Source organism: Vidua chalybeata, chromosome 9 (genome assembly GCF_026979565.1).
Source record: "Vidua chalybeata isolate OUT-0048 chromosome 9, bVidCha1 merged haplotype, whole genome shotgun sequence".
NCBI classification, from domain to species: domain Eukaryota; kingdom Metazoa; phylum Chordata; class Aves; order Passeriformes; family Viduidae; genus Vidua; species Vidua chalybeata.
In genome coordinates, this window is record NC_071538.1 from 16,173,476 (window position 1) to 16,197,441 (window position 23,966).

The 23,966-nt window shown below is 41.4% G+C and overlaps 1 protein-coding gene across 2 annotated transcripts in view; it reads left to right on the plus strand.

Annotated features, from left to right (window-relative positions):
* Window positions 1-23,966, plus strand: part of ST6GALNAC5 (ST6 N-acetylgalactosaminide alpha-2,6-sialyltransferase 5) — a 68,603-nt gene that overhangs the window by 40,750 nt on the left and 3,887 nt on the right. Inside the window, exons 3-4 of one of the 2 annotated variants that reach the window (XM_053950923.1) lie at window positions 13,614-14,023; window positions 18,799-18,906. In XM_053950923.1, coding sequence (XP_053806898.1) covers window positions 13,614-14,023; window positions 18,799-18,906 — 518 coding nt within the window. The remainder of the gene's footprint in view (window positions 1-13,613; window positions 14,024-18,798; window positions 18,907-23,966) is intronic. The other variant, XM_053950924.1, reaches the window with a different exon arrangement.

A 23,966-nucleotide genomic window follows, 5' to 3' on the forward strand; every position in this document is an offset into this window, starting at 1 on the left:
CATGAGTTGGAGTAAGATAGGGTCTTTCCCAGCCTAACTGATTTTGTGATTCTGTGATTTTCCTTTTCACATGGTTTCTTCATTCCTGCCTTGTAAGCCACTAGCCCTTTCCTTCATTTTAGGTGATGCATTTGCAATTTCAGTCTGTACATTTCCCTTTCTGGCTTTGCTCTTCATTGGTATATAGGAGGGGAATAGATATGAGAATTAGGGGGAAAAGTGGTGAGCACCCTCAAAGCCTCAAAATAATGGTTTTGGGAGAAGTGGTGTCTTTAGATACGGCTATGACATCTGGATACTTGGGAATTACATCCATGTGTGTGAACTAAAGTTAGAAATGCCAAAATACTTATAAAGGGTCCAATTTACAAGTCATGTATCATTTTTGCACTGAATAACTGATTTGTGTTTGCAGTTAACACCATTTATGTCTGAAATAGAACAGTAAGTGCAGTGTCCCTGTTTGCTAGCACTTCAGGCTTGGGACTGTAATGTAAAGTATCATGTCAGGCAGTGTCTTGCCGAGCCTAATTTATGGCTTTGGAACAGCTTGTTACACACCCGGTGTGGGACTGGGTGATGGGAGTAAAGAAACCTTTCCACGTGCCCTAACAGCAGATTGCCAGGTCTGCAGAGCTCTGCTGCATCAAAAGTAGATTAAATCTTTATTTAAGAAGCACGAGATGGTGATAGTGCTGTTAAACAGTAGCTGCTATTAAAATGTCAGTGTTGCTGTCAGTCACCACCCAGCACCTGAGTTAGCGCTTCTTGCCCTGGTAGTGAGAGTGGAAAATAGGTTGCTACTTATAGTGAACTATTGTAAATGAGGAGCACAGATCTAATCCCTTTTGATATGGCTTATTATTCATCTGTAAGATTAAAAATGTGTGTTGTATTACTTCAGGGGTTACACTGACCTCTAGATTTCATGCTCCTGGATTCTAATACTTCTTATGTACTGTTACGTTTTTATTCCATATTTTGGCTTAGTCATAAATGTGAAAGAAAATGTAGTTACAGATAATGTGGTGATTGTCCATTTTCTGAAAACTTAAGGGTTTTGTCTGTGAGCATTGTGCAAAATGGCAGATATTGATATCTTAGCTAATTATTCAGTCAAAGAGTTGGCAGGTCAGTCAGTGGGAACAACGGATAGTGGACTGGAATTGATCACACTTCATTTCCCATCAATTGGCAGAGCAAATGGTAGCTTGGATGATAAGTTAGGATCATCGCCAGTCATTTCTTGGGCTTATGCCTTCCATTATTTATTTTTTTTCCCTCCAGACGAGACCTCCCCAGACTATTTGATGAAAGGGAATGCCCTCTGATGTTGGTGAATAAAGCAACGCAGAGTTTTTGTAGCCTCTGAGGGACATGAAACTCTTTCTGGCTCCATAATTGATGCTGCTGCATAGTCCTATAATCACCTAACCTTATTGAACTGTCCCCATGTGAAGACTTGATTTCAAATTTTGTAATCATTATACATCATTTATTTTCACATAGATTACAGGTTCATCTGTAAAGTGACACAATTTCATCCCAGAGCTCTTTGAATATTCGACTTTTCACTTTAACTCTTTTTGGATATGCTTCTGACACTTCCAACTTTGGTGATTTACTAGTAATTAGTAGGGTTCCATGACAGATGTATTGTGGCCTTCCAAGGAGTGATGAATCAGATATGTGGCTATGAAGAAATGGTTCCCTAAGACTTTTATTTAATACAGGAACCCAGAGATAGATCCTGTGAAGAGCTTTGGTGTGTAAAGCAGGATTTAACCCAGTTAAAGCTCTATTCCTAAACCTAAATGTAAAGTTTCAGTTAAAAAAAAATCTTTGCTTAGCTGCTGACTAACCCTGAAAGCACATAAATGAGCTTTGCTGTTTCCTCATTTGAATTTCAAGTGAACTGGATGCCTACATTTGTTTTTTTTGCATCTGCCAAAATCTTTGCCTGATTCCCATGTAAGGCTACTCAGGAGCTGAAAATTAGAATTTCTTTCTCCCAAATGCTGTGCCAGGTTTGGCAGACCCAGCCTGCATTCCCAGAGCCATCAGTGCCCTTCCACAGCTGGAAGGGACGATGCCATCCACCCACTGGAGTTGTTCCTTCAGATCACTGCGGGCTGGAGGGTAGCTCACACTCGGTGTGGGGATTCTGCATGTGCTCCTGTTTCTGGGCTTGTGTTATTTTGTTCCTGTCACAAAGGTAACATACTGTTTAGCTTTTGGGATAGAGATTGATTCCTTTGGAAAAGGTGAATGTTCAAAAACAATCTAGTTGTGACAGGCCAATGGTTTTGCATTAACAAGCTTTCTTTTGAAAATACATTGGTTTTATTTGCTCTCCCAGGTGTCTGTTGACACCTAATTAGAAAAAAAAAATCTTATTTCTGATTTGAAACCATCCACATGCTAAATAAATGTACATTGAACCAAAATAAACTGTTTTAATAACTTATTTTTTAATTAAATGCAAATGTAGCATCCTTTGCAGCCTGTTAAAGCAAACATAACCCCCAGCACATTTAGCATGTTAAAAAGAAGATTTTTGCTGTGTTCACAATATTACACAGTAATTAAAAAGAAACCAGCTAAGCCTTCAGAACCTGTCCCCTTCTCTAAAATGTAATTAATTTCTGTTTAATTATAATAGTAGGGCTATAGTGTGATTATTATTTTTGAGGGGTAGAAATCCTGCACTGTTGTTTTTTTTTTCCCTGAGTGTGTGTTTCTGGAAGCAGAACACACGACAGAAAGGGAAAGATTTGAACCTCACTCCAGCTGTAATTAAGTGCTGACACATCAGTGGAGTTTGGCTGCATTTCTTCAAATGTGGGTTTCCAGGACAGAGGCTCCTCCCGGCTGTGCTGTGCTGTGCTGGCAGGAGCTGGCCCTTCTCCTGGGAGGATGCTGTTTTTCTCCTCGGTTGTGCAAATCTGGGAAATAGGCAGGGCTGACACAGTGCAGGCACTGCCCTGCCCAAGGTGAAGTTCCCACGTTGTCCACTCTGGCTTTTAGGATGTCAGGCTGCCAGCTGTCCTCAGCGGCTGTCCCTCGTCAGCGCTTTGGGCTCTCCTGGGCTCCCGGTGCCTGTGACTGAGCCAGGATTATGCTCTTGTGCCATCTCCTGGCAGATTGTCCCCGGTGTGCCCTGTCCCGTGCAGATGTGTTGGTCACAGTGTGCCAGCCCTGTTTGTCCCTGCGTGCCAGCCGGGTGAGATCAGTGTCAGGGCCGGGGGCTGCAGGGGCCTCCAGTGGGTTCTGAGGGCTCGGCGGTGCCAGCACAGGCTCGGGGCCTGCCCAGAGCCCTGCTGAGGGAGCTCGGGCTGGGGCTGGGACCCTCACCTGCACACGGCCTGCACAGCAAGGGCGGCACAACTCCAAGGGTGTGCCAGGAGTGGGAAGCACCAGGACTGTGGGCATGTGGGCAGCAGATTCCCATACAAAAAACTCTTGACACGCCAGTGTTTCTTCCTTACAAGAAGACAATATCCTGCCCTCTGTCCCGACAATGGAAATTGTGGCTCCAGAGAAGGTCTGAGTTTGTAAAAATGTGCTGTTCAGATGGGTGAGCATTGTTTGGGGCAGTAAAGCTGGAAAGATGAACTTTCATGTCCAGTGCAGAAAAACTGCTTTAGAATATGCCTATTGCTTTGAAGAAACTGACAGAAGTTCATTCACATGAAAGAAGAATCCTGGGCTGCAGCCAGGTGTGGTACAGAGCCCTAAAAGCAAACATTGATTATAGAACATAAAACTTCCTGCTGACAGGTTATCAGTTAGATGTCAAGGCATCAGTAATGGTGATTTTTAAACAATTAAAGATTGAGAGGTACTTCGTAAAAGTATCTGCAATGTAGAACTTCTTGGTTTTGCTACCATGTTCTCCTTGTCATTTCTTCCATCACCACTACCAGTGTTACCCATCCTATCATAGCGATTTGGGCTGAATTTTATGTGCATTCAGTATTACTAAAGACAGCAGTGCTGTGCATCCACCTATCTTTTCTTTTTGTTCCTGCCTTCTTTTGACTTCTCTTTGCCTTGTTCTGATTGTGAAATGGATCCAGGGAGTGATCCAGTAAGGTACACTCCACCCCCAACCCAGGAAGAACTGAGCAGGAATTGTTCAATGCCACTTCCAGGTAAAATGCACTTGAATGACACACACATCACATGCAAGGAGTACAATTTAGGACTAATAATGTAAAATAAAAAGTAGATGAAGTGTATAAAGCACTCAGAAATCCCCTGTGACTCTGGGACTCCACATTTCACCTCTTTGCCAGGAAGGTTTTGTTTCTGCTGCTGCTCACTAAAAGGTGATTCCTTTTTCCTTGATCTCTGTAGTGTCTGTTTTAAACCTACCTCTTGCATTCTCTCTGGCACACCTTCCTACACTTCAGATTCCTTGACCAGATGCATTATGTAGCTGTGATTTTAAGTTCCGTCATTTTGCCAGTTTCAGATCAGTTATATCTTTCAGCAAGGAATATTACTGAAGAGTGTTAAATAAGTGCTTGGGAATCATGCTTGAGGTAAAGCATAAATAAAAGCATTTGTGTGCCACAGCCACAAGCCAGTGCCCTAAACATCTGTGAAATGCACAGATCTGAAACAGACTTCACTTCTAGCAAGGTCAGCCCCTGCTCTTGCCCTGTAATTAGCTGACTTGCTATCAGCTCTTCCCTGGCTCAGTTTTTTAAGGGCTCCCTCTTCTCATTTGCCCTGCAGCTCAGGGTACCTTCCTCTGAGAGAGACTTTCCTTTCTCTCCAGCCAGCCTTTTTCAGTGGTTCCTCCAGAGATTCCAGTTCCATGCTTTTCACCCCCACAGAACATGTAGCTCTTTGGAGCAGCAATGCCATGTTGGCAGACGGAGTGCCAGCTCTTGTCCTTGATTGTCTAATTAACCCTCACTGGCAGGTTCATTTCAGTGCTAAATTTTTCCATCTACAATGTGTTTAATTTCATATTAACCTGCATGCAGACAAATAGATTCAATGCAAACATCCTGATTGAATAAATGTGTTTATTTTTGTCTCCTGATCAGGACTGTGGTAATAGTGAACAACTGGGGAGACATATTTTGAATGCTCAAGACCATTTAACAAAACCCCCAAACTGAAAGAGCTGACCCCTGAATTAAAGCGTTTATTTTTCACAGGTAGTTGTTGTCCAAAATCAGTAAAAATTGTAGTGATACATAGTTGCAGATATACAAATGTTTATATGTCTGTCTTCAAGATGTTTTCTTTGCATCTGGTTTTTGTCCAAAACTAAGTATACAAATACTTCAGCACAAAACGCTCTCTCTTTTTCTTTTCTACATATGTGCATGGGAGAAATTTGCAGTGTATTTCTGCAACCTGTCTCTCCTAAGTTAAGTGGATATTTTGGCCACTTCAGCTACCAGTACCTGTTTCCAGCATCTGTCTTTGGTGTCAGTATGCCAGTAACTATGGAGGCTGCCTTGGGATCCTGCTGTGGAGGTGGTACAGCTTTGTGTACCACCATTATAGAATCTGATTCATCCTCAGAAAAACATTTTAAATTCCGATTCAGTATCTTCTGGGGGGGTGGGGGGGAAGGGTTTAAACCTTTCTTTAATTTTGTTCTCTAGTTTCTGATGTGCTGTTAAGTCAGAGGGACAGAAGTAAGAGGATATAGAACAGCCTGGTTTACATAAAACAGGATGATAAAGATTACATGGAGCTACCACATGAGAATCAAAAGACCACGAGGTTGAACATTTTTGACAGATTTTGAAGGAAAGACATTTGAATAAAATTTTTGAACAAAGGCCTTTCAAAGGAATAAGGAGCATTATTTTTTATTTCCCTCTACTCCAACCAGGTAGAAAAATCCAAGAAAAAATATATTTTAGAAAAATTCTCTGTGGGGTCAGTAACTTTCTAATTAGAGATTTGGTCTCATATTTTATCTGGCCTGTTCTAGGGGCTCTGCATGCTGTGCTAAGTTCTGTTAAAACTAGATACCATTGGAAAAGCTTCCTTTGTCCTTGCAATGCCCATCACATTATTGCCTCGTAATAAGAGTTGAGATCAGCCAGATAGTGCCACAGAAAAAAAAAAGTGCTTGAATTTGAAAAATTCGGCACAAACTTTAAAGATCAGTGATGCCTGGTTTTAAAGCTGGGTTAGGTAAAAAAAGGGACCCTGTGAAGCTTGAAGCTCAAAAAATATCTTGCATAGCCATGACAGTTGCAGAGAGAGCATATGAGGGCATACTCACATGAAGTCTTTAAACTGGAAAGAACTGCCGAAACATACCAAAGCAAAGCAGAGAAGGTGATGTGAAAACATTCTGAAGCAAAAATCCAAACTGTCCAATACTTTTCCCAAAGATCGTTGTAATTTCTGTTTTTCTGACACTTCAGTGATAACAATTTGCATAGTTAAGACACCATGCCTGTGGCTCTATTTCATTATAGTGCAAGTACTTTAACTGCAGAACAAAAGTAAAACAATTGGATGTAATATGGATGCCTATTTGCACTCCTTTTAAGATAAACATTAGGCAATAACAATTTCTTTAGAGCCTGTGTATTGTTCATATGATACTCTCTCTTGTATAACAGTTCATGTTCATCAACATGATACATTCTTGCCTGATTTTCCAGTTCTGCCATTCACTGAGGATATTCTTTTCTTTCTCTGATTGCTTTTTCTTCTGAGACCATTACTCTAGTTGATAGCTTGAGGTTATCATTGTATCATATCTCCCTCTCCAATAAGCCTATGATTGATACTAATCTTCCTCATGGGACACATTTATAGGTTTCAGGATGGAAACTACTCTCTAAATCTTAGCTTTATATGTGCTGACAATTTGCAAGGTTGCACCTTATATTCACTTCAGGTGGCTTAGGGGAAAACATCAGTGCCTGGTAATCATGCTTCTAAAATAAGAATAGAAATGTGCCCCATACACCAAAAGTTACCCTGTTGTTCATCTTCTGTGCTGCTGCTCCTGCTCATGTATTTTATGTAACTAGAAAGGGCTCCGTTTCTATAGGTGGTCAATGTCCTGTAACCAAACTCATGCCTTTTCTTTCCAGTGAGAGAAGCCATATTTTAATTAATCTAATGGAAGCTTTGACTAGCAGGCAGTCCCCTGAAAACGAGTTAATGTGCCGGAAAACACTTCACACAAGCAGAAGACTCTTCATTGACTAATGTGCTTAACGGGACTTTTTCTAAGGAAATTGCTCCAGTGAAAGCTTTGTGGAGTGCATTTGTTGGGTTTTTTCCCTCTTCATAATTTAGCTGCATGTTCTGAAATTTAATTAGATCTAAGGACCGTTTCAAAATAGGATTATTTTATTTTCCTACAGGTTTTGCAGATGCCTCTCAGTAGGGTATCATGGCCAAAAAAAAAAAAAAAAAAAAAAGATTCCTTGGCAGAATACAACATAAGGTGCTGTGATCCCTAGTGTGAGGTATGCATGTGCTGGAGTTTGGCTATTTCACTGTCTTATCCAGTACCTGAAGGCAGAGTCCAGTTATATAACTATCTCAGAGGAATCAATGGGAAATGACAATGCTACTGTTTCCACAATATTTGCATATTCAAGCTCCACAGCCCAAGAAACAAAGAGATGTAATAAGAAATTCAATTGTTTTATCTTTTATCTTTTTAAACAGACATGCATTTATCTCTATGAGCAGACTTGCCAGACCTTTTTTTTGAATTTGCAAAGTTTCACTGCAAATGCTTGTTATTCAGATTTGCATAAGGATTAACAATGTTGGGCAAGTGGTATCTCCTAACCCTTTCTGTTTACTTGTGTGATATCAGTCACTGGGATATAGTTTTGAAGGCAATCAGTGCTTTTAGTTCAGTGGATAATGCAGTTTGTTTTCATGGTAAATTCTCTAATGTTCCAAAAGTGTACTTCCACGATAATTATAAATCTATTTGCTCAAAGAATTTTTTTCCCCTCTTTGACACCACTCTTTACCTGCATAAGGTGCTTTTATCTAGCATAAGGCCTAAAGAATCAAACTTTTTGAAACTTGAGGGGAAAGTCTGAGCTGGCATGCAGAGTGTAGAAATTAAGCTACTCCCTGTATGCATACACATGTGAAAATGTCATGGTCAAAGCAAAACAGTCTTTTAGATCTAAACTTGGCACCACAAAATCAAAACTCACAGAGACTTTAAAAGGGCATTTACCTCAGCAAATTCAACTTGAAAACTCTTCTCATGCTTTTGGTGTTTCAATTTGGGTTTTTTGCTCCAGCTTTTTATACACAGAAGTGTTACCTACAATATTCCAATATGCATCTGAATGATTTCTATTGTTCAGAGAAGACTGTCTTGATACCATCATTTCATAGATGGGACTTGAAAAATAGTAAACTCTTTCAGCTTGTATGTGGTTGGGTTTATTTTGTTGGGTTTTTTGTTTGCTTGTTTGTTTGGTTTGGTTTTATTTATTTGTTTTTGTTTTGTCTTGGTGTTTGTTTGTTGGTTGGTTGGTCTTTAACTTTTCATTCCTTTCATAGTATTATGAAAGTACTGTTCTATCAATATATTACACCAAAAATAATCAGGGAACCTGCATTATTTTCATAGGATCATGTCTCCCAGAGTCCTTGCATTGTGAAAATCACTTCTGAAGTGCACAGCTGTGCTTCAGTAATGAGACAGCTTGAGCCCCACAGCTTGCTGCATTGGCTTACGCAACACAAGTTACTTGGCAATGTGAAGCCTCAGGGTTTCTATTCTGCTTTAAGGAGGTTGTTGGGAATCTCTCAAAGAAAAGCAGATTTGGCCTTACAGTTTTCAGTCTTTTAGGGAAAATAGTGAAGAAGGAAGCACACTGATAGAAACATTACATGTCATGAGGGATGGACATAATGGCATGAGCAGCTTTAAACTTGGGGCAGTGCAGGATGACAGGGGCTCACCAGAGCTGAAGCATTCAGCTGTTTGTGATGTGCCAGCAATGGGCTGTGCATGGCTGGAGCTCCTGCAGAGGTTGAGATATAGCTGTGACAGGGGGATTGTCCTCCAAGCCTCTGGGAGAGGAGCACTGGGAAGGAGCAGCCAGCCTGGTAGAGCAGTGGTTCCAAGCCAGCAGCTTGTGAGAAACCTAAGACCTGCTCAAAGCTACAAGAAAGTTAAAAAAAAAAAAAAATGAAGCTGCCAGGACAAAATATTGTATCACTGTCAAAGCCTTAATTATTTAGTGGTTTTGCTGGTGGCTGATGACGCAGCAATCAAGAACAAGCCATAAGTAATAAATTGCATTGAACATGGTGTGAACTCAGGGTTCATTAGCATCACGTAGGAAATGTTGATTAAGTTCTGTGCACAAGGCAAGGAACATAAAAAGCAAATATTGAGGTAACATACATACAGTGAGTGTCACAAGCTGTTGTGCTTAGGCCAGGCACAATGGGCACCAGATGGGGGAGACATGAAACTCCTTCCAAAGAAATCACCTGCTTTGTAACAAAAAGAGAAAGCAAGGCTGCTGTGGAAAAAGGTTGCTTTCTCCTGAACCAGTAAGACTTACAGGGTTTACGTGTACTTTTTAAACCATTAACATACTGAATTCAACTGAATTAATTCATTTGAACATGGGAACAGATTTGCTTTCCTGTACATCAGTCTTATTTGTATCGCTGCTTTTTCTTGTGCAGTCAGTTTGGGAGCTGTTGCAGAGAAGCTGTTGGTTCAGTAATGCAGTTCAGTAGCTGGTTACTACAGAGAGGAGCAGCTCTGCAGCCTCTCATCCCAGCTCTGGCACGAGACAAGCACAGGCCAACAACAGAGGTGTTGCAGTGCAAGAGAAACATTTTGCACTTTGTCTCAAGTGCTTAGTTAAAGGTCATCCATCCAAAACGAATTTGGATATTCTTTAACCTTTCATGTTATCTCTTGTCTCCCAATACACTTTGAAGTCATCTGTGATATTTCCAGATGTGTCTGTGAAGAATGCTGGTGTTCATGAACTGGCAGGTGATCTTTTTCTGCTGAACTCAATAGTGAGCTCTTCTCACTGCAGGTTGTTTCTTCTTGTTTTGGTATGGGGTTTTTTGGGGGAGGTGGGTTTGCTTGTTTGGCTTGATTGGGTTTTGTTGTTGTTGCTGTGGCCAGATCATCATTGCCAAGATAAAATACTCTGGCTTTTATTTATAGAACAGAAATTTTTACTCTACTGATAATGGAGTGATCTGAACCCAGGGGTCTTGAAAGTAGGTCATTAAGTACTCAGTATAAGAAAAAGTGTGTTTTACAGTGTTCATGATTTTACTGGACAAAGCTGTCTTCTTATCTAAATCTTGGCTTTAAAATCAAGAGACATCTATAAGCAAAAAAATTTATTTGATTTCATCACAAAAAAATATATATCTGAGAATAACATATTTTGTTTCAGGAACAACATTTTTAAATTTATTCTTCTTGAGCACTTGAGCATTAAAGTGTCTGAAAATAACATTTTTCGATCATTGGACAATGTAGATTTTAAAGTCAATAACAGAGCAAATTACCTCAAATTGGAAAATACAGAAACAACTGTGGCATTGTTTTTTGTTTCATTAACCAAATCAGGCATTAACCAAATAGAGCAGCAGCACTTCTGGGCTAATCTCTGGAAGTGGGAGTTGCCAAGAGTCAGTTTGGCCTTGTAGCTGTGCCAAGCTGCACTTACTCATGGGCACAAAGGTGTTGTTATGGGGTTTATCCCACGACAGAGTTCCCCTGCTGCCTTCATTCCCTTGGGATAGCCCATCTATCTTTGAAAAACACCAGCTGGTTTGCCATCTTCTGGGGCTGTACACTGTGAACTTGTTGTACTGGAACCTCTGTTCTCTCTCTCTCCATGACTGGAACTGAGAGGTGATTTGGGCAATTTCTTTGGACAGTACTTGGCTCATGTGCTGTCCAAGTGCCTGACCTGTGTTGTAGCAGTAGCCATGTGCTCTGCCCTGTCACAAAGGTGCTGTCCATCGAGTTCAGGTACATGTGAACTGTGGCTGCTTATTAACAGTGGGTACAATTCAATGTCAGCAGCTTTTACATGCATGATATGTTACACTTCAAAGTAATTAACAAAATGCTATAAAACTCGCCTACCTCTCACCCTATCCCTTTTGAAGCAAGGCTTCTGAAATATAACTCATATGTCATGGGGTTTGCTTTCTTTTCACTTTGCTTTTTTTCCCAAAATATCACTGTAATAATTACTGCAACAGCGTTTTCTGTGGAGTTAATGTTCTTCTGGCTTAATGGCCCCTGGTTATTCTCAGGCCATCAACTTTTTCCAGCTGGTCATCAATCCCAAAGAACTGCCTTGTGCTTCCATTATTATTGCTTAAGTAGATGACATTTCTGGTGCTGCTGCTGCCTCCCAGTGAGATGACATTACAGCCAATGGCGTTTTTCCCCCCCTTGCTTTCACTGTTGTCAAAGCATTATAAACAGCTGGTGTGAGAATGTTGTGGCTGTTCCCTCTGAATTCCTCTGATAATTTTTAGGTGCGAGTTTTGTAGACTTCAGCTGAAAGAATCTGAGTGAGGCAACTGAAAATTACTTGCCTAGAGCAGCTACAAGGGCTCAGCCCCCATGCATCATTCAGGAAATGGCTAGGCAATACCTGACTGTTTCAGTCTAAAGACTTTTTCCCAGAAGGAACATGTTTCAAATAAGATCTGGGACAGATGTTCTGGGGGGTGCTAATGTTCATTAGGTAGCCTCAGACCCCTCCCCAAGTTCCCACAGCTCTGCTGATGGCTGCCCTTGTTTCCTAACAATTGATTTATTCTGTGGCAGGCTTTTTTAAAAGAAGCAAGGAAGCTGTAGCTCAGTAGGACAGAAACCAGCAGAGATTGTTTAGGTGAAAATGCCTTGCTATGTGGATATTCAAACCTGTGTGAGTTAACATTGGTGCTGACTACATTTCCTTTAACCTCATTAGCACCTTGTCTTGCTTTTCCAAGCATGGTGGTGGAGCAGCTAGTTCACCTTAGAGCCTTTCACTAGGTAATTCATCAAAGTGGCAGATGAAAGCTTAAAGGAAAATGCGTGTAAATTCTGCATTAGGAACCTTGGCTCACAAAGGCAGGAACATTTTCACCCATACCATTAGCTCTGGATTATAGTCCACAGATGTGAAAGGGACTTTGTTTATTGGGGAAGATGGAGATACAAGGCTTACTGGTTGAATCACTGTGCAGATTGTATACTTCTTCTTATTTTTTTCTTTAATTAAAAAGCATTAAGCATTCATGAACTAGTCTCACCAGAAAAAAGAATCTCAGACTGTAACTCTAACCACTTAATGCCTTCAAAATTTAAACGAAGTCACTACAGTAAAACACTCCCATCAAGTACTCAGGGCCAAAGCATTTTCAAACAGGGGCCTGAGATTGTGTCAAACCTACATCATGAATCCTTTTCAGCTTTAGAGTTTTAAGCTGTGCCTCACTGCAGACTGATGTAGTCATTGGATTCCTGTATATGTGTAGATCAGAATGATCAAGCAACTGCATTTCAGTCTCTGTGCCAGGGGTTTATCTGATGGGGTTTTTTTTGTTGGGCTGGTTTGGGTTTTTTTCAGGGGGTGGGTAGGCATTGTTGTTCGCTTTGTTGTCATTGTTTGTTGTTTTTCAAAGACACTAAGATACACACCAAATGCAAGATACTATTTCCTGGAGGGCTACCAAGGCACACCCTCAAACAGTCTTTATTTACCTGCCAGTCTATTGTATTCTTGTTAGAAAGTAGCACTTTGGGAATACTGTTAACCCTTGCTCCTTTTAGTTCTCATGCTGAGCATTAGATAGTGACATACCCCTCTATAACTGATACCTGTGGTGGTGGCATATTTCAGTAACATGATTTATCATGCATTTGCATTTTCATGAAGCTTGTTTTACTCTTCTGCTTCCATTAGGTCAGCACTCATTGAACAGGCACCTCCCATTCCATTTTACTTTGTAACTTTCAAACATGACCTGACAAGGTAGCAAAAGTTCAGTGCACTAACTCACTGTCATGTAAAATACACACAGATATTACTGACCAGCTCTGTCTGTTGAACCATAAAGGAGGTATGAGAGCACCGCAGTGGTTGTGGCACAACTTGCAAATAGCATGGAAGGATTGGGCCAGGGTATCGATCTCTTCCCGTAGCAAAATGTCCTGACCCCAGGGTTGAACAGCTATTCACACATGAACTTATGAAGACTTAGGAGTTATTATTTCCTGGGGAAAAGAAAGAAAGCAGAAGAATAAAAAATACTGTAATTATAGCTGCTATAGCAAGTCCCAAGTAGTTGGGAAGAGAAGCTGTTGTGATTTCTGTTTATGAAGCAGCAGTGGAAAGGAGGATTTACACAATGGGCTTAGCTTCACAGAAGGAACTCTAAGGGCTGTACATCTACACCATCTTCCCCCCAGAAATGTACAGGTAATGGGTCCCCAGCTATTTGGGCAGACTGCTGGGAGAGATTTCTGCACATTGCTCTGGGGTTTTTGCTGTGAAATATGCCATGAACGTGTAAAACACAGCTGTGTAGAGAAAGGGGAGATGTCTGCAGCTGACTGTGCAGTGTGTGTGTCTTTGCAGCCACTGAAGATGCACTGCACGAGCTGTGCGCTGGTCACCAGCTCCGGGCACCTCCTGGGGAGCAGGCAAGGGCACAGAATTGATGAGAGCGAGTGCGTCATACGCATGAACGACGCGCCCACCCGCGGCTACGGAAAAGACGTCGGGAACAAAACGAGCCTGCGAGTCATTGCACACTCCAGCATTCAGAGGATTCTACGAAATCGCAACGAACTCTTAAATATGAGCCACGGTGCTGTGTTCATCTTCTGGGGCCCGAGCAGCTACATGAGGAGAGATGGCAAAGGCTTGGTGTACAATAACCTGCAGCTGATGAACCAGATACTGCCTCAGTTAAAAGTGTATATGATTTCTCGCCACAAGATGCTTCAATTTGATGACCTTTTTAAACGGGAGACTGGAAAAGACAGGTGAGAACTTACATGGATGCACCTAAGGGATGTCACAGAGTAGTAAAATAATGCAGTTTATATATATACCAATTTCAGATCTGCTCAGAGGGACAATCCTACCCATTAAATCCTCTGCCTCATGAGTTGTAATGTGGCATGACATGCCAAATAACATCGCTGGTAACATAAGTAAAAAATACGCATCAGAATGATTTGTATGGAGTACTGCCTCATCAGTCTAGAATACCAGAGTCTGGATGTAATGTTTATAGAGTCGAGGAGGCAGGAACTGTTTAAATCTCACTTTGGGGTAATATACATTAAAGTTTTTTTCACTGACTCTGAAAAATTAGAATGGATAGGTTATGTTTTCTTATAGAGGAAATGCCACCATTCACTGAATTATAATAGCTGTTTATTGAATTTAAGCATTTTTGGAACATTGCAGCTGTAAAGCTTCTTGTAAAACAAATAAACATTAGTCATACATTAGGTGCTTCAGAACAGTTCATCTTACATTTGCAACTGAAAAATGGAAAGTTATTATGATAGTTACATCTTTATGAGACTGTTTATGAGACTTGTAGGTTGATCTTCAAATCAAATTTGTAGTAAGTGACCCACTGCAGTACTTGAATATTTTCCACATATAATGTTTGAAAATGGGCATTCAAATGAAAGACTTCCCAGCATGAAAGACATTTATTTTTAATGAAGTTCTGGGTTTTTACTTATTAAATATGCTGCTGTACAAATGGCACAGCGTCCCCACTTAGACACAAATGAAGACGTAGGTTTATTGTGCAGTAACTCACAGTCAGATGTGCTACCTTACAAATACAAAACATACACACCAAAGCTTGAACAGGGAACAATCCTGTTGTGGACTCGAGCACAGATTTCATTTTCTGGGCTACATGACAAAGGCAGAACCAATGTTAGAGGAAACTGTCGTATCCTCTTAGCTGAAGGCAATGTTTGCTTGGCATTTGCTGCCTTTGTTATGCCCCACATGGTTTGCTTGCAGAGCTCTGTTCAGTTATAGCGGATCTGAGTTCATGGCTGACTCAGGCACAAACCAGAGCACAGAGTAACTTGGTCAGTTTTGTAACATTAAAGGTTCTCCTCTTCATCCTCCTAGTGTATTTGGGTCTCTGTCAGAACAAGAAGGAAGGATAACAAGGGGAGATACCCTGCCAGTTGTGATATGTTTGTCTTTTCCAGAAGAAAGCAAAGTGAGAAGGTGAATTAAGCACTTGAGCCCTTCAAGAAATGTGCAGAGGGTTACTGTGTGCTCAGTATTCACAAAGGCATGAAAGTCAACAAATTGCACTGTAAGCTGGCCACCACGAGCCCCAGGGGGAGGCCCTGGACACAAGGAATGCACACTGCCACCTCCTTTCCTGGACTATGCTTTTAGTTATCCAGGACAGGATCACGTGCTGTCCCCAGTTCTGAGGAACAGTTTCCCTTCCTGCTTCACTCTCAGAGCTTCAGTTCTGCCATGGGGAGCCAGGGTCCCCTTCCTTCCCTGACATTGCCAGGATCCTGTTCTTTTTTGACACATGCTGTGCAATTTCAGGCAAGCTGCTCTTTCTGGTTCTGCATCACCCATCCAGAGCCAGAGGCCTGTAGTGAGCGTGATGAAAGCATTTATTTTTCTGCACAGGCACCAGGCTCACGTCCTGAAATATTCTCAAGGCATTTGAGCCATTAATGACATTGTAACAAGTTTATAGTGAACTCAGTCATGGGCACCCTGAACTCCCAGTGTGAATCAAGGGCACTCAGATGCCAGCAAAAGTCAGCCTGAGGAACAGGCCCTGTTGATTTTAATAAACTGCAGGCTCTGCTCTGAATGAACCACTCCTTTAGAGGGCACAGACAGTATACTTGAAGGGCTAAGAAGATTAAAACAGGAGATGAAAATAAATGACTAAGCTGCACAGAAAAAAAACGGAAAATGAAAAGAAACATGGGTAGGAAATAATTTGTAAGGGAAAAACTTCAGGTACCTGTGGGGGCAGGAGCAGAACATTGTATAGCCCAGACTGCTGCTGTTCACTGGGGGGTTCCGCTGAGCTTTTGACATTGGTGCCTACAAAAAACAAAGGAGGGAGAGAAACATGATTGCAAGGTTGCAAGAATCAGACTATTCATTTCCATCTTGAAAATGATGAGAAGAAAGGTAATTGGATGTATTGTGTTTTTTGGAAAAAAAATTATTTTGAAATTAACAAAAACCTTCAGAAAACATTGCCAGTTAAATAGCATGGTGAAGGACAAAGGCTGCAGAGCAATATATTTGGCATTATAAAGTAACCGTACTTGAAAATAACTTTATAATTGAATAAGGGTACATTAAGAAAATACAATTCAGAACCAATATTATAGTAATTAGATAAAAGCAGCATAAATGAAATAACTGCAGGAAGAGTATTTCCAAAGAGATTATAAATGAGATTCTGGTGGAGCAGAAAGGCCTTTAATTGTAATTTAGTGTGCACTACAGAATTATCAGCACAGTGTGTTAGTTCATCATATAAAAGAATATCTGATAATTTCCCCTAATAAGCACATGACAGTTCTTCATATTCTCTCATTACTGCTGATTAGGTATAAAAACAGTATTCTTTTGTTGGACTCTTGCTCAGATCTTTTATGAAATGCAAGACACTCTAACCCTGTTCTGTGTTGCTGTCCTATAGACATGGTATTTAAAGAGGGCAGAGTGGTACTTGAGTGAATTTTTGAATCTTTATTTGATTATTCAGCTTCTAAGCCAGTTTAGTTCTATTCAGTTTTTCTCCTGTTTTTGGAAAACACTAAATGACAGCCTAAGTGTGTGTAAGCAGAAAGAAAGCTAACCCAGCAGAGAGCCGAGCTGGGTGTTCTGACTGTGCAAAGCTTTGGTCATGCCTGGCTGCAATTGCTCCCTTGGTTTTGGAATGTAAGTGTTGGGCACCTGAACAGTGGACTTGTGCAAGCTCCAAAGCACTCATAGCCTGAACATGCTCCTGAATTATCTAATGATTCAGAGCTCAGAAACTCTCAGGTGGCGGAGAAGCAAAATTTTTAGGCTTTTCCCTACCATTCTCTTTCCTAATAATTTTGAGCCAAAAATTCTCACTGGTTTTTATTGTTGCTGTGCCTGAAGGCCTCCACTGAGCTTATGACCCAGCTATGAGCTTGTGACAAACTGCACCACTACCCCTAAGCTTCAGTGCATAGTCAGAAAATAAATAAGGCCCCATAATTGGAAATAATGAGATGCTTATAACATGTCATTCTCCAAATGCTAGCTTAGCTTGAAAGTCTGTGTGTCAGGAGCAGTAAAAATGTGTATTTCGGGAGTTTATACATTACCAGGTGATCCACTAAGGGCAGGACAAATTACCTAGGCTCCTCAGCATCCTCCAGGCATATTTAGTCAAAGAATGCCCTTAAGTTTAGAAGTGTCTTTTAAGCAGCTGGCACAGATACCACCACTTTTTTTTTTCCCTTGTAGTAGTCTGATTCCCTGAGGAAATGGGAAACCTTGGTACAAGGCATTCCTCAATCTGACAGTGCTCAAAACATCTCCTCCTACTGCCCTGTAGGTGACCTACTTGGAACCAGCTTGTTTAGCATTAGCTTGGGAAGCTGCCTGGTGGCTCCTGTCAGCTGAATTAGATGTTAGTGATTGCTGGCACTTGCTTGCAGTGGCTTTTGTGGCCTCAGGTCCCTGCTTCCAGGACTGTTCCACATCCCGCTATCACTGGGTAAACTGTAAAAGATGGCCTTGGAATCTGGGCCGGGACCTGGGATTCCCTGGTGACTTCTCTGAAGAGAACCTCCTGTTTTCTGCTGTGCTTTTTGGGGGGGCTGTGACAAAGTTTCACAGGTGTCTGGCAGATACAGGTGTGGAGGAATGGGATTAACATAGCTCCTACATTAATACATTCAGGTAGAGTGCCCAGGCCTTCCCAGAGCCTGCACTTGCTCCCCTGGTGCCTCAGCTTTAGTAGGAGATGAAGGAAGAGCCTGTCTCTGTGACAGGCTGTCAGCAGGGATCTGAGGACTCTTTGGGCTTGAACTTCTTCCTGTGGGACTTTCCTAGCTGGGTGAGGAGCCATTAGGGACAATTCTGTCTTACTCTTTAATAGCATTTGAAAGGAGACCTCTGAGTGAACCTTTGCAGATAAGAACCTGTGATACAGCAAAATTTAAACACAACTTGTAAATCCCTTACATCTGTGAGGAGTTACAGGGTGGTATCTCCTACCTTGCCTAATTAATACTGGGATCAGTTGAGCTTTTAAAGCCACGTCCCAGCCTGCAGTGAAGGCAGGAGAGGTGCTGCCTTAAGGGCTCCCTGCCAGCTGTCATTCCCACTGTCAGGCTCCCCTCGGGCAGGGATGGCACCTGGGGTGCTTCCTAGGATGAAGATTTCCCAGGCTGGCTGCGGCACACTCATAGATGTAACTGACTAAACAGTTTCCTACCAGCAGTCACAGTGAGGGGCTGGGAGCTTCTAGAAACCAGGTCAAAAGGTCAGCTAAATATTAATGTTGCTGTGCCTAAAATTAAATACAGTGAGAAAGTTTCTGCCCAGATTACTCCAGTGACAGGAGGCACCAGAAAAATCATTAAAAGATGGACGAACAGAGTAGTCTTGGTTGCCCAGTTTTCAAAGCCTTTTACAAGAATGAAGAAAATGCCGAGAAATTGCTTCATAATCAATGGATAAATAAATAAATAAATCTCAAGAATTATTTGCCAGCTTAGAAACTTAATTATGTTTTTGCTTTCAGGAAGATATCCAACACTTGGCTTAGCACGGGCTGGTTCACAATGACTATCGCATTAGAGCTCTGTGACAAGATAAATGTTTATGGCATGGTGCCACCGGATTTCTGCAGGTAGGATTTATTTTGGAACCATTATTAGCTAACAAAGTTATGTTACAGATAAATATCTGAATCTTTTAATCTTTTTCCTCTGCAACAAGTCTTCAGTCCTCTTAAAGCAATTAATTAAGATGTCCCATGATCTCATTCTGAAAACAACAAACAGCATTTAATTATTTTATATAAAATACTTTTAAATTTTGTTTGTACTGATGGAGAATTAATCCATCTTGTTGCTTTCTTTCAGTCTCTGAATATTTATCAGCTAAAAGTAATGCAATAATTGGCATGAAATTAATCTGAAGAAAGAAGTACTGGAAAACATTACTTTTAATTTGTTTTTCAAGTTCCCCCAAATTAATAGAGGAACAGTGTTCTCACAGTGACTAGTTTCTAAACTGAACTTTCTGTGCAACTCAAATTAACATTATTGTACTTCTGTCACATGAATGCCAATTTGCAGCTTCCTAACTAGTGCCCACAGAACCCCTCTCCATGAATTTGGACGCAGAGAATGAGTCCTGTGATCGCCTGTCTTGGGCGTGGCAGGGGCGGGTCACAGGAGGCAGAGGCAGCTCAAGGTGTGTCAGTGGAAGCTGCTGTACAAAGAACAGCCTGTGCACCTTTTCCAACCCCATTCTGCCTCCAGCCATGGCCAGGACCCAGATCCCAGGGCCTGGTTAAGCTTTTCCCACTGTGGATCAGTGACACAGGGAGAGTCTTCAGAACTTCTAGTGCTAGACCAAAATTACATTAGCCACAAGATACCCGTATGGATACAGACAAATGTGTATTACAACAGCAACCTTGATGCTGACGTCTCACCTGCCCACCCAGCAATAGCCCAGTACTGAGTGGTTCCTGCCCAGAGCCACTGCTGATCCCATTTGTCCTGCTGGGTGACCTGGGAAGAGCTGGAGCCAGTCTGGAACGAGGCCTCAGTGCAACGTTTCATCACCTGCTCACAAACCCCTCTCACCAAGAAGTACTTGCTTAAATTTTCTATTGCAAATGTAGTGATCTGTCTCAAGTCTGGTTCACTGGGTAATTCCAGATGCCTTTCAGGGGCAGGGAGGGCAAGGCTGCAGTGCTGGGTTAGTCTCAAAGAATGGGGCTGCTTTGACTTTCCTCTGAGCACTTACAAGGATCGTTCAGGAGTCTGCATTTTTCTTGGGCACTTTGTAGAAATCCCCAAAGAAATCACAGCATAAAATGTCAACACTAAACTCCATTTTGTGAGAATTTCTACAAATTATAACAAAATACTGATGATAAATGCTGTGATGTACTGCCGACTTCATCATGAATTCTCCAAGGAAAATAGCAAACTAGATCAGATATGCCAGACAACACAAATACTTTCCACAGCGCAGTATCTCGTTCCTCTGTCATCTCATTTGGCAACACATGCTACTCCAGTTTCTGTAAGTGGCTGGTCTGTCTTACTCCACAAGTGGCTGTACTCCTATGGCACATGGAAGTAATTCTTAAAATGATGATCTAAAAATACAGAAGACAGCATTTCACTGCAAAATAATTTGTAATCCTGACTTTTCAGACAAAGAATAGTTTACATACATATTAAGCCAGCTAAACCCAAACAAACTGTTTTGAGAGAGACTAAAAATGTCACTGAGAGCATATGGAAGGCTTTCATAGAATCAATGCACTCAAATCAAATGGACTTAAATTATGACCCAAGAAAGGCTGTAGATCAGTCCTACCAGTGAAAGATGTAATTGTTCTTACAGCCTGCATAAAAAAAATCTTAACATAAAGATACACACACCTGGTTGTAAAAAGGGAAAAGGTCATTTCTTAATCAGTCATATGAAATGTCTTTACTTCAGCTTGATTCTCCAGGTGATGAAGGGGAAAACTGTAGTTGCCATGCCTGGAAGAAGCTGTCCATGAAGATCTGTGACAGGAGTTTCGTGCCATAAATAGAGTTAACCTTCTTAGCTGGCTCTTCAGCCACTCATTAAGAAATTAAAACAGCGCTTTCTTTCAAAGGACTAAGACAACAGAACAGAATAGCAGACAGAAATATTCTGTAATTGTAAGACATATTTCCTGGTTTTCAGTCAGATAGAATAAGAATCTACCATTAAAATAAAAAATATCAAAACAAAAAGTCCCAGCAAAACAACTAAAATGTGTGTGTGCTGGATAGTGTGGGAATCCTACTTGCTGCGCAACTAAAGAATCATTAAAATTGAAAAAAACCCCAAAAATCTTATTTCTGTTCATAACTAATATCACCAAATTTATAACTTCAGCAGATAGATACCTATTCATTTTTAAGTATTAATTTGTGGAATAAGTAATGAGGGTAGTGATCACTGCCATGGAACTAAATTAGTGTCACATCTGTAACATGAAGGACACCTCAAAGGTACCAGGAATCTCATGCTGTTGATTCTGCTACAAATTATTAGCTTAAGATCATTAACCAAACTGCTTTGCACCCATGCAGGAAAAATAGTCTAGTGAAGGAGTCTGGAGCACAGACTAAAGGATTTGTCACTATTACTAGCAACAAGGTGTTTTAGATTCATTTCTATTTACTTTCACTGGACACTGAGTTTCATAGCTGAGCTGGACTTGGTGTCCTAATTATTATAAATTTCTAGTTCTTTACAGTCATTACAGTAATTTCAAACCCCTTTGCTTGTTACAGATTTATGCTGTAGTAAGGGTTAATGGCTTGATATTGCTCTCATGCTGTCTTGTACATTGTGTAATAAGATGAAAGCTTGTGCTTCCATGGACATTACAAACATTTTTGTAAAGTGTGCACACCTCTCACTCTTTTATCCCAAGACAGACAAGCTGTCTTGCTGTACTTTTTCCAGTGCCCAGGGATCCAAGCCTTTCCCAGATGGGAAGCACTTCCCTCTCAGAACTCCCTCTGGCAGCCCTGCATGCACAGCACTCACTCCTGAACTGGGACATGCTGGCTTCTCCTCTTGCCTCCCTTCTGCAGCAGCCTGACAGTGGTGTCCAGATACCACAACAATTCCTGAAGGCACTGCAGTGCTGCTGCTTCCCTCTGTGGGTGCTCAGCAGCAGGGCTGGGAAGGACAAGACAAGCCTTAGTGAGTGTGTAGGAATTCCAGCCCCTGTCCATGGCATTATGGGCAAGCAGGGACAGAAAGGCTGGCTCCCTGCAGGTCTCAGGGTACTCCTGTACACAAGGAAAACTCAAGGGGTTAGTGAGATGAGCCCTCTTTAACTCTTCTCCTCTTCATGGGCCTTCTGGAACACCCAGAAACTTAAAACTTAATTCTGAGCCTTATTTTAACTAATATGAATGATTTTTGTTCCAGTTATTGAACCAGATAATTTTCCTATAAGAATCCTCATTTGGCTGCCAGGTCATTTTCCATGATAATTCAACTGAAAATTGGTATTTGAAATACTTTAGTGTTTTCTTACTTCTCTCTCTCTCTCCACTTTCAGTTCCTTTGAATCAAATGCAAAGCAGCAGTTGTTGCTGGTTACATTTCCTGGAGCTTATGAGAAACTGTAAGCTGTATGTGAGCTATTTGGTCCATATGCCTCACCTCATTAGCTTAATAACAAAATGCATACATGGCTTAGAAAACAGGACTAATTATGGAGGTCAGGGAAAGGAGATCCTGGGAATAGTAGGCAAAAGATTATCTAGAAATCTTCATGGTCCTGACACAGTACCTTGCCCATCATTCAACATATAAATGATGCTTTATTCACACATCAAAATATGAATTATTTTACAAAGTGTGTGAGTATAGTTTTAGAGGGTTGATTTATTATAGCTCTTCATTTCTAAGGAAAGAGGCTGACCAGAATGTGGTATGGGGTGACCTGGTTTCCCTGCCTTTTTTCTTTTGTGCTGTTCCTCCAGCTTTTGCTGTAGGTGGATACCATCTGTGGGAAAATGTGCACTCAGGTGGCAAACAGTAGCTGACTGACAGGGGTACAAGCACTTTCACGGGTGCTGTCCTGGCAGGTGGTCAGGCAGGAAGCACAGGATATTTTACAGAGGAACTTCCCAAGATTCCTCCCAGCTGTGCTATTAATATGCATGCAGAGTCTGACAAAATACTGATTAATGTCCAGTATCAGTCAGTGATAAAACAGCATCTGTTTTAATGTTAATAAATGAGGTGGCAAGCAATTTCCTTATAGAAATTACTCATGCATTTCATTTGCTGGTGACACAAGCTAATTGCAGAGTTAGAAGATAACACAGCACAGTTAATTTGGGTTATGGTGTACTCAAGCCAGAATTAAAATCCAAAGCTTACTAGCATGCAATCTGGGGGAATCCAGAACTCCCATAAAATGAGAAGGTCCTTCATATGTAAATACCCTTCAGAATTCCAAATGTAAAAGACAGCTTTTGGAGTTTAGCCATAAAACCTCAGTCAGCTGCAGAGTAGTCTTAGATAGGTCTGTAGCCACCAGCCCCCATTCCTGCCCTGATTTCACCCCCAGTTCAGCCAGCAGAGCTGCACACAGGGCCTGAGCCCCACAGGCTGCCTGCACTGAGCTCCTGCCTCTCTCACCTGCCAGGCCCTGTGCACCAGGTGCTTCTGGGCTGTTTCTGGTGGCATGGTGCACAGGATGCAGTGTGCTGCTGCAGCCTGGCAGGAGCTAAGGGCATCCACTTAGGACACACTGGTGTCAGTTCAGAGCCTTCCATGGAATGCAGAATCCCTGGCTTCAAAAATACCTTGCCTGGAGGGACCTGCAGCCTCACAGGCTCTGCATTTTTCCCAAGTCTGTTGGAGATATGATTTCAACTTTACTAATCCTAACTTTAAAGCAGTAAATTTATACCAAGCAATACAGTTGAGGACCCAGGAATAAAAGCCAGGTTTAGTGCAAGAAGGAAGAGCAGTCTGAATGAGAGGCAGAGGCCTATTTGTTTAGTAGTTCTTAACAAAAACACATCACATGAAAATGTATCCTATTCGATTTATAGTAACCATACAAGTGATTCATTTAAGTGACAATAAGAGGTCCAATGTATCAAAAAAGTGAACAATTAATTGAAGATTGAGTTCTAATAGTTGTAGTTTAGA